The 11717-nt window shown below is 35.1% G+C and overlaps 1 protein-coding gene across 1 annotated transcript; it reads left to right on the top strand.

The window, feature by feature from the left end:
• Window positions 1–2420: 2420 nt before the first annotated feature.
• Window positions 2421–10196, top strand: LOC119644143. Its single transcript, XM_038043673.1, has 5 exons — window positions 2421–2690; window positions 2754–4008; window positions 5837–5864; window positions 7154–8435; window positions 8505–10196. Exons 1-5 carry the CDS (start codon window positions 2502–2504, stop codon window positions 10107–10109), a joined length of 4359 nt encoding a protein of 1452 aa, XP_037899601.1. The 5' UTR covers window positions 2421–2501; the 3' UTR covers window positions 10110–10196.
• The last annotated feature ends 1521 nt before the right edge of the window (window positions 10197–11717 follow it).

The raw sequence follows: 11717 nt of genomic DNA, 5'->3' as shown, positions 1-11717 counted from the left end.
GATTAAGTCTCGCGAGGCACATCTGATTTTTCGCATTTTTGCACGTAAAGAGGCTATTTCGTAAAATAAATGTGAAAAATTTCAGCCGTCTATTATTATTATTATTATTATTGTTACTAATTTCGCCAGAGAAATAAATTCTAAGACTAAACTCTTAAAAGCACTAGCATCTAAGGCTATCGGCTTTTTTTTATTAAAAACTCTACCGCACTTGAGATTCGAACCCACGACCATTGACTTGCTAGTCGAGATTCCTCGCCTTCGGTTACTCAGGCGGATATTCAGCCGTCTAACTTTTATAATTTTTGAGTAACGAGCACCGACACGTTTTTGTTAAGAAAAATGGAGTTGCGTTCAGTTTTGGCTCTACTGCGAGCCCTAGTTTTCCATTTCCAATATCAACTTGCGTGCTACCAAATTTGAGGTCCATATCTTAATTTTTGCGACCAGGAGAGTGCCAACAACATCAACGCACAGACGGGCAGGCATGGCTACATAAAACCAAAATTCTACGCTGATCAAAAATGTACATATTTTATAGGGCCTCTGAAGCTTCGTTTTGGATGTTACATACGTTATGAAAAAAAAACAATATGATTGCACCCCCATCCTTCAGTGGCTGGTATAAAGCGATATACAACCACCTTACCAATAAAAGTAGATGCTATTACAAAATAAACATCATATGGAAATTGATATGAAAGTATTTTTTACTTGTTTTTTACACAGTATACGGAATTAAATGATTATCACTGTAAATATTCATCATCATATTATTTGAATTAATCATTTTTTGATTGTTAAAGACCAATTCTAACATATTCTGTAGCTAGCCATCCGTGTTTCAGTTAATAACTGTTTTAAGGATGATCTTATGATCCTCACAAAACATGTGATTCTTACAAAGTTTGCAGGTAAAGGTTAAACTAAACGATGATCCTTTACGTCAAATATGTTTCTCTCGTCACAACTTTCAATACCTATCTTAAAAATTTTCCGCTGTAACATCACGAATTTCCCCTTAAAGAAATTCACCGTTTTTCTGCTGCTCTTTGTTTTAATCTGTGCATGTTAAACTTATATTGTTGTAAAAGAACACGATAAGTCTTGAGGGATTATAAATTTTTGAATATATATCAATTTTTAAACAAAACAAAATTAGGTGCTTACATGTGTGCGCAAAAGTATTTAGTATTTATATGTTTCCACGAAATTGTTAAATATTTTCTTAATGAGTTTTTGAAAATTTTATATTCATCTTATAATCACGAATGGTTTGAATTTTATCCTTCCGCGAAATTGGCTTACGCGAATGTTTCTCAATCTGTCTTACAGCTGCCTATTTTGTGAAACTTAAAAATGTTCTAGCGTAGTCCAAAAATTCCCGCAGGTATAGAGAATGTTTATCAATAGTTCGAATTTTTCTTAGTGAAGTTATTTTTGAAATGCATTTAATATAAGTTTGGGGAAAAAGAAATCCATTATATTTTCGGTAGATGGCTGCACTGATAGATTTCTCGTAAAGTGTCGATCAAACAATTTCATATTTATGTTCGTTGGAAAGGTGACATTTCGCAGTAAAAAAAATTCTTTTGCTGTTTTTTGTTTGGTGCATTCAGTTGTGAGTTACAGCGTGTTAAAAATGGAAGTGAACAAAGAGAAAATTCGGTACATTTTACAGTTTTTCTTTGACAAAGGCGAAAATGCAAGCAAGGCGGCTAAGATTGTGAATGGTGTTTATGGTTCCGATACTGTAACAGCCAATTATGTGCAATTTTGGTTTCGTAGATTCCGTTCAGGAATTTTTGATGTTAAAGATGCACCTCGCACAGGTAGGCCGGTCGTCGAAAATGTCGATAAAATCGGAGAAATGATCGAAGTTGACCGGCATGTTAGCAGTCGTAACATCGCCCAGGAGCTAAAAATCGACCATAAAACAGTTTTAAACCATTTACACAAAGCTGGATTCAAAAAGAAGCTCGATGTTTGGGTGCCACACCAATTAACAGAAAAAAACATGATGGATCGAATTTCCATCTGCGAAGCCTTGGCCAAACGGAATGAGATAGACCCATTTCTTAAACGGATGGTGACTGGAGATGAGAAATGGATCACATACGATAACCCTGTGCGAAAACGATCGTGGTCAAAGAGCGGTGAAGCACCTCAAACGGCCAGGAAGGTTTTGCTATGCATTTGGTGGAACTGGGAGGGGATTATTTATTATGAGTTGCTTCCATATGGCCAAACGCTAAATTCTGATCTCTACTGTCAACAACTGGACCGTTTGAAGATAGCGATTGACCAGAAACGGCCAGAATTGGCCAACAGGAGAGGTGTCGCGTTCCACCAGGACAACGCACACCTACAGTGACTCGCCAGAAACTTCGGGAGCTTGGTTGGGAAGTTTTAATGCATCCGCCATACAGTCCGGACTTGGCACCAATTGGTTGAAAAAAAGGAACGGAAAATTATTTGATATCGTCCCTCTAAATAAATCGATGTTAAGGGACGCAATTGAAAAAAGTTCAACGCTTGATGGGCTTAGTGTTATAAGTAATACTCTGAATAAAAATCATTCGCAAGATGAATTTGTTGTTCAAGTTGTTGTGCCTTCGTCAGAGGAGGAATCATCGCAATTGTCAGAATCGAAGGAAAATCACGAAAATATTAACGATGGCTTCGAAAAGGTAAGCTAAAAATCACTTGCTAAAATTAGGTGATAAACAATAATTTACATTTTTTCTAATTAGTCAACGAAAGAAAAGTCTCAACCAAATACTCCGCGCAAGAAGGAATTGAACGAAGCTGCCAAGCTCTGCATTCGAAAAAAGAAGCTTCGTCGTTGCATATCTAATGTAATAACTTGGAGAAAAAATAACGATGTGTCAAACCGTCAATCGAGTGATTCCGCTGATTCGGATCTTAACACAGGATTAACGTGCGGTACTCTCCCTCGCATCAAGAATCTTTTTACCAGGAAACTGCCATTGAAAAATCGCAATTGTTCATCAGCTAAAGAAAGGCCAGCAATTACCGCCATAGATTTGAATGTAACTGAATTAAACAAATCCTGGTTAAATCGATTGAATTCGCCGACAAAAGTTAATAAACTATACACCTTAACAGCTATGTCAACGCCTTCAAGTAATACGGTTAGTGATGTGATATCTTCAGTAGACTTAGTGGAGCACTCGAAGAAAACAACAATAACCAAAACTAAACTTGCTAGAAAGCTCATCGATAGCTTTATAGATCAAGGATTTGAAACGGGTTCCAATGGAATTGAAAGCCCAAAATCTAATAGTCCGACAATTAATAGAAGTGAAATGCTAATCTTCACTGATGGCGACGAAAAATACAAGACGATAAATAAAATTACACATCAGGGCGGTGTTTCCTTTTCGCCAACGCCGAGCAAAGTTACCAATCCAGATTCCCAAGCAAATATGTTTAGTGTGACTAGTACTAATTTCGTGGAAAATCTTATACCGAATGCTTCAAAATTCGTATCAGGTCCTCGTATTGGAAACCCCGACGTAGTCAAAAGCAGCGATATTGGCTATATCGAATTGGACTCACTCAGAGCAGAGACCTTAGATCAACAAAATGACTGGGCATCGCTTGATAGTGTGGAGCTGATAAATCCAAATAATTCGTTAAGCTCTGACTGCAAATTTTCAACCATAGCTATGGGAAATATCGAAACAAATGAATGGCATGAATTGGAATTGGAAGAGCATATGCAAAATTGTTTCCCTTTGCCAGATAATACTTGCAACTTTGTAACGAATCATTTAAATGCATCTCCGGAATATCAGCGTGAATTACTTAACATATTCCTTGCCATTGATAAAATGGGTAAGGATGGTGCTTTTCAATTTTGTTCTGACGAACAGCTTAAAAGTTTCATGTACTTTTTGAATCAATATGCTACACACTGCTTGACGACTTGTAGAGAACATATTAAAGCTATTTCCCATATGGTTGCAATGCGTTCTGATCGTGGTAATTGATTTTAATTGAGATCTTTTGACCGTTTATTCTAATATTATCAACGACATTTCGAAAAATAATTTTACTTATTTAAAAGTTTTAATAAATGTTATTTTATAAAGAATAAACTATTACGCAATTATTTAAAAAAAAACAAAATTCAATTGCTGAGTTCAGGTTGAGATATATGGTCTATAGACAAATAGACTAGATATATTTTGTACAAACATTTAATGTTAAGTTGAAATCACATCACATCAATGAATTTTATGAACTTTATTTCCTTTTAAGCGAAAGTGTTCAAAACCAATCAAAATATACTTTGCTTTAACGTCTTGTTACAAGAATCGATGTCTCAACGATTCGATTTACATTATCTTCGAAAGCATTTAATATAGTTTTAGCATGCTAAAATTTAAGCAGAAAAAAATGCATGTTAAAAACGAACCATAGATATGATTTAAAGGAATTTTTTTATGCAAAAGGCGTTGACAACTTGGCATTGCCAAGTTGAGTATCTTACCTAAATTGTTCGACAGAATTGTCACTCATTATTAGGTTTTGCTATTAAATCTCCATTCCAGCATGGTTTCCTAAAAGGAAGATCAACTCCTACGAATCTCTTAGAGTTTACTTACCGTGTTTTCAAGGCATTTATTTGTGGATCTCGCACGGATTTCGTATGTACCGATTTTAGTAACGCGCTTGACTTAAGTAAACATAAGTTATTGATTTTCAAACTCTAAGCCTATGGCTTCCCTTTGTACTTAGTGAAATGGGTAAGCTCTTCTTTGAGTACACATCGTTTAGGATTCTGTTTAACTTCATTGACTCGCATGAACATTCCGTGACGTCTGGCGTTTCTCAAGGCAGCCACTTAGGGTCCCATTCCGCCCCTCGGTGATTAAATCCAGCTAGATGTTAATGTATGCTGGTGATGTTAAACTTGCGATTCTTGCTTCCCCTTGGAATCGCAATCGTGTCAGCTTGAAATTGACCTAAATACTGTGGTTACACGATCCTCATTAAATTTTATGAAATTAAATCTAAGAAAATGTAAGAAGCTTTCTTTCTTAAGAAGAAAGTCATTCAATGCTGAATATTTCATTGATTCACGCAAGTTGGAAAAAGTTTATTTTTTCATCGATTTGGGGGTTGTATTCGACCAAAGATTACATTTTAATGTGTGGTCCAGAACATATATTATTATTGTCCAAATCCGGTAACGTTATTGCCTATGTTAAATTATTATTATGCGCTAATTCTCCCCAAGCTACATTGAAAATTATGTCGTTTCTTAGAAAGCAATTTTGAATTGATCGGTATAATAAGCTAAGCTAACTTAATTTAACATCACGATTAATATTCTCATTGAAGCGAATTTTAAGCGCTGTTGAATAAAGTTATTTAAGCTTAAGCTCACATGTTAGAAGAATAAATGTCATTTCTTGTCATTTATTAACGATTATACTTTAGAATTGTGCTCTTCTTACAGATACCATCGGCATTTTTCTTAATTTTGAAAACAAATCACAATTTTCTGTATTTAGCACATTTGCTAATCCCAGTAATTCACTTTGAATCTTTAGGCAAAGGTTTCCAGTCGATGTCATCATTAAAGACCTTATCAGGAATTTTTTGATACAAGGTCAATAATTGCAAGTAACTTGGAATTTCTTAAAAAAAACTGACAGGAGAAAAACTTTGCAAGGTTTCAATAACCTTTTTATAAATCTTTGACAATAAATACAACTGCGGAAAATAACAGAATGGGGAAGGAAGAAAGAGCACACACTGAAATTTCTTTCTCTAATTTTGTAAATACAATTGAAATTTAAAGTCATGGTAATGAAGTTTCTAAAAGCACGGTAAATAGTGGTTTCTTTACCTGTAATATAATGTCTATACATAATCTAAAGTAGATTTAAAATAATGTCTGGAATTATTTATAGCGGAATATAAAAAATATAAGTGCGTAAAATTATGAGGAAACTTGCATTTCTATTGCAATTATAACAAGTGAGATAAAGATATTCGGTCATGAGCGAATACCTACCACCGCTATCCTAAAGAAGACCAGAGAAAGCTAGAACTACATTTTCTTACTCTATTGTATGGAATGAACTCGGTTGAGTGTTTCTATTTTCAAAATAAAAGTTTTTGCCTTATAGGCGTGTCCTTTGGAAAGCGACATCTTCATTTTCGCTATACAGGATGATATTCACCACAAACATTGCATAATTGGGCAGATGGACAGAGGGACAACGAATAGACATACTTAGATGTATTCCGAACTTGAAACTGGCCAAGAATTTGAACACTTTATGAAACTTGCTTCTGGGCTTTATAAAGGATTTAAAAAAAATAAAAAAATTTTGATATACTATAATATTGGGTAGGCCTGCCCGATTTTTTTCCATTCTTGCATAAGTGTTACAGTGTCGCTTTAAAATTTTGTACATTCATCTCCTATAGTTTATGAATAATGAGCAAAAAACCAATTTGTTATTCCTTTAGAAAAAGAGAAGTGTTCTTAGTTTGTATGGTGCTCTGGCCATGTTCTTTGAACGATTTCCCCGTTTTTCAATACCAACCTGCGTGCAGGAACCTGCCAAATTCGAAATCGAGTGTGTGTTTTGTATGGCCAGAAGAAAGTTTTCAGCAGACATTACACAGACGGACACGTTTAAATCGATTTAGAATTTGATGCTGATCAAGATTTATATATATGTTGTAGAGTCTGTGATGATTCATTCTGGGCACTGCAAACACTTTAGCAAAATGAACATATCTCTCATCCTTCGATGATGTATAGAAAAATCCGTCTGCTTATCCTCATCGTAAACGTTTTGTATATAACGCTACACAAATTAAGCAAGTTGAAAATTCCTGGAATTTTCTACTTTTAATCTGTCGCTCTAATGAAAAAATAGCAGGTATAAGCAAATCATGTACACGATAAATTTAGCGAAATTACAAAGGGTCTCCGTAAACGATAGGTAAAAAAACCTTTAAATTGTTGCAGAATAATTAAAAGTACCTAAATCATGAGCGATATGTTCTTGTATAAAACAACTCGCAAATAACTGAAAAGAAAGCAGTTTTAAATTAGAACTTAGTGCGTTGACTTAAATCTGGCAATTGTTCAGTGATATAGTTTTAAAATGGTGAAAAATTTATTAATTCCGGTGTACACTCGTGTAGAAGAATTGAAGCGAAATTTCGAGATAAAATTATCTATAAAACTGCCTGCGGAAAAGGAATTCAAATATGAAAAAATGGAGAGAAAATCGAAAATTAAAGAAATCATTTCTCTATTTGATACAAAAATCCCTAAAATTATCCATAGTACCAAAGGAGAAAGAACAAATTTTGAAACATTGACAAAGGAACAATCGCCGGAGAGAGAGCAGCAACCAAAACCGAATATCGTATTGATTAAATCCATTCCTAAATCACATCATAATTTTGCCCATAATGAAAACCAAAAGAGCAACAGTGCTCGAAAATCGCCAGTGATAAAATATGCAAAATCCTTAAATAATGAAAATGAAAAATCTCAGCTTCAGCACCCATTAAATGAGCAAGATATTAGTCAACTTTCTGTGAAAAATAAAATTCTTTTGTATACAAAATTCATAGAGGACATGTTAAAGGGAAACGCAAAGTATGAAAATAAAAATATAAATTGTTATCAAGAAAACGTATTGCAAGCATCAGTTAAACGTTTAGTCGAAGAATACGAAAAACGGTGTCGCCTAACTCAGCAGAGTTTTTCAGCCAAAAGCCAAGGTCAATTAATAGAAGAACTGGATGAGAACGAAGCTCACTCATGGCATAAAGCGTCTGTAGAGGTCGGCGAAATAAATGAACAACCTACACCTGCTAAGAATTTAAAGATAACTATCAATATTAACAAATTTTCAAAAGAAGCTGAACAGAATCATGACTTTGGCTCGCCAAAAACAGTTTTAGTAAACGTTAATGCAGACAACACACGAACCCGTAAAAAATGCAATGAGGATATGTTTGATATTTCATCTAATGAAAATACCGCTGTTATGCTACAAGACAACTTATCGCTGCTTCGAAGTCAGGAATGGAAAGAGCTATTTCATAATTGGCTGAAAAAACGAGGTGAAAGCTTTTCTAAGTCGAATTTTGTTGGAAACGCAGTTGTATTTCCATCAAGTAACAGTAAATTAACGGAATCTTCTCTGCTGTCGCAAAAATGCGCCTTTGATAAATTCTTAGAGGAAGCTGTAGAAAAACTTAAAAACGAGTGTTCGATAGGTAAAGAAACTGTTTGTGTCGACGAGAGGAAGAACGATTCCAATGAGTCTGCAGATTTCCCGCAAAATGTTATATCAGACGACATTGCTTCTGCTTGTAAAGCTAAAAGTCTAGAAACTGAATCGGGCTTATTAAGTTTATCCAAGGTAAGTGTTACACATTTCTTTGCAAAAGCAAAACAAACGATGACAAACTTCTCGTTCAATCCTTTACAGAACACCAACGTTGGTTCACAATATGAACAACATGAAAATCATAACATTTGCGCACTTAGTCGAAAGAAAAAGAATTCCGAATTTATGCCATCAGTAAAACTACCACGCACAAAAGAATCATGTCATACGGCCACTCGTGCAAAGGAAAGTTCTAATAGTTCCTTCGATTCCGAGAGCGATTTTGAATTTTTCACTTCAAACCAAGCTAAAAAATTGTTAGCGGAAAGGGAAAGCACAAAAAGAAAACTTTTCGCCGAAAACAAAAATGATAGCAACGATGCAGTATTTGGCAGTGAACATATCGAAGAACAAAAATACTTAAAGTCCGAAACAGCTTCGTTGCATAAAATCAAATCAGCTTATGCTGGAACATGTCTGAATATGACATCAACGCCTAATTCGGAAAGCGCGATGAGAGATAAGGGGAATTCTATTACACACGCAGCGAGATGTTCGCCGCTTAGACATTCGTTTGTTAAAAACGTTTGTAAAATTTCCGGGTTCATCAAAGAAAAATTTAAGGATTGTTCTCTTATTGAGAGTCAAGCAGACGAAGGTTCGAAAGCCAACGGTGTCAGACCATCGCTTCTTAGTTCAGAGATCACCTTTAACAATTCTCCAACTCAGACGAATAGTCGAACAAGCTCACCGGACAAACTGGTCGAGTATCCTTCGAATTTCTCAACACCAAAATTAACACGAAAGTACCAAAGCAAACAGCAAAATTTCATCAGTTCTGTACGCCTACCTCTTAAAAACCGCCGCGCAAGTGTTCATGAAAGCGAATCACGGCGGGCTTCAGGAGTTATGCAAGCAATTCAAGAGAATCAACCTTTAAAACACTATGACGTTTGGTCCACTTCGCCTAAAGATTCGTCAATATCGGTACAACAGTTTTCTGACGCTAACGCTGACAAGACATCAACATTTTGGATGAAATCAGGCGATTTTTTGTTAACTCTTGATATATATTATGTTGAATCTGAGAAGCTACGTTTTCATTATGATATGCTTTGCCAAGAAAGCGGCAAAAATCAAACAGTGCATTTTGGAATTGACAATTATAAATTTTCGATACATGAAACAACACAAAATGAAAGCCGTTTGTCCTCACCAAAGTTATCATCGCACTATTGGTTTGCTACCGATAACATAGCGATACCGTTCAGCGGCAAACCTTTAAATGGTTTAAAAATAAAACGAATCTTTGGTTTCGTTAGCTCTTCAGTTTTGGAGACTGGACTTTTGCGTTTTGGTGTAGATCACATGGAATTCTCAAAAATACCAGAATTCGTACTAGACACACAACATTTATCTTTAGAAAGCAATTGGAGTCAGCTAATCGGCTTGCAAGCGGGTTACAGTAATGGTTTGGAAGGACGTGGTCAGTATGCTTGGCCCTCAACGAAGTTCATCTCTGAAGAAAACGACAATGAAGAAAGAGATGAACTGTCATGTCCACTTAATGCTAATAATTCCGTTTTATGTGATTTGAACGTTGAATCATTCAGCATACAAAGCAATTATGATGCTATGCTGGATGCGGACTCACAATATTGTTCCGATTCTTTGGACAATGTATTTAAACGCAACGACATCACTTAGCGTTCGATCTTGAAACCATTTGCTTAACCAATTAAACTGATTAATGTAAGGACACGGACGATGTAACAAGACTTAAAAAATATTTTCAAAGACTAGAGCTGACTTTTTAGCTCGCCTAAGCAAATTAAACCAACGGAAAGTGCCATGTCCGACAAGGCCAAAAAAAGCTATTTTTAAAATGCAGTTTGTAATTTGTAACCTTATGAATAAAATCAAATAAAGAAAATATATATAGTTTTATATATATGGTTCTTGTTTTTAGTGATTACGAATATGAACTAATTTTATTTTTTTTTTTAATTAAAAAAAATATAAACATTTAAAACATGAAAACAATTTCAAGTATGTTCGCAAATATAGATTTGCGCAGCAACAAATTAATTCGACGTAAAGTACAATCGTACTTACTTACGGATTTCTCTTGATCATTATATATTTAGAAGGTTATTAAATACTTTTCATTAAATAATGAAGCTCTTCCCCCGACAACGGGGTTGAAAATGCTTGGCATACATTTCGCACCATAAGAAGTAAGAAATTTATATTCGGTGGGGGCGGTATCTCGCATACTCACCGGTGTTCTTCTCGCTTTCTACTCTCCAAATTCTTTTATTTGGTACCTATATCGCTGGTATTATTAAGAAAAAGTCAACCGCGCTGCCTATCACATTCATTTTACAATTCACCCATCTTTATGCAGGCAATATGTCTTCATTTGATAAATATACAAAATAGGCCTAATCGTTCTACCTTGTTTGCGTTATGATAGCGATTAAGTCTCGCGAGGCACATCTGATTTTTCGCATTTTTGCACGTAAAGAGGCTATTTCGTAAAATAAATGTGAAAAATTTCAGCCGTCTATTATTATTATTATTATTATTGTTACTAATTTCGCCAGAGAAATAAATTCTAAGACTAAACTCTTAAAAGCACTAGCATCTAAGGCTATCGGCTTTTTTTTATTAAAAACTCTACCGCACTTGAGATTCGAACCCACGACCATTGACTTGCTAGTCGAGATTCCTCGCCTTCGGTTACTCAGGCGGATATTCAGCCGTCTAACTTTTATAATTTTTGAGTAACGAGCACCGACACGTTTTTGTTAAGAAAAATGGAGTTGCGTTCAGTTTTGGCTCTACTGCGAGCCCTAGTTTTCCATTTCCAATATCAACTTGCGTGCTACCAAATTTGAGGTCCATATCTTAATTTTTGCGACCAGGAGAGTGCCAACAACATCAACGCACAGACGGGCAGGCATGGCTACATAAAACCAAAATTCTACGCTGATCAAAAATGTACATATTTTATAGGGCCTCTGAAGCTTCGTTTTGGATGTTACATACGTTATGAAAAAAAAACAATATGATTGCACCCCCATCCTTCAGTGGCTGGTATAAAGCGATATACAACCACCTTACCAATAAAAGTAGATGCTATTACAAAATAAACATCATATGGAAATTGATATGAAAGTATTTTTTACTTGTTTTTTACACAGTATACGGAATTAAATGATTATCACTGTAAATATTCATCATCATATTATTTGAATTAATCATTTTTTGATTGTTAAAGACCAATTCTAACATATTCTGTAGCTAGCCATC

The sequence above is a fragment of the Glossina fuscipes genome, unplaced genomic scaffold (genome assembly GCF_014805625.2).
Source record: "Glossina fuscipes isolate IAEA_lab_2018 unplaced genomic scaffold, Yale_Gfus_2 92643, whole genome shotgun sequence".
NCBI classification, from domain to species: domain Eukaryota; kingdom Metazoa; phylum Arthropoda; class Insecta; order Diptera; family Glossinidae; genus Glossina; species Glossina fuscipes.
Note: the sequence above shows the minus strand (reverse complement) of the source record. Positions and strands in the feature narration are given on the sequence as shown.

Excerpts from the sequence above, each read along its gene's own strand:
- LOC119644143 (XM_038043673.1), top strand. The coding sequence starts at position 2,502 with ATGTTAAGGGACGCAATTGAAAAAAGTTCAACGCTTGATGGGCTTAGT. Across the intron at positions 2,691-2,753 it reads TTAACGATGGCTTCGAAAAG|TCAACGAAAGAAAAGTCTCA; the intron begins GTAAGCTAAAAA and ends TTTTCTAATTAG. Across the intron at positions 4,009-5,836 it reads TGCAATGCGTTCTGATCGTG|TCATGGTAATGAAGTTTCTA; the intron begins GTAATTGATTTT and ends TGAAATTTAAAG.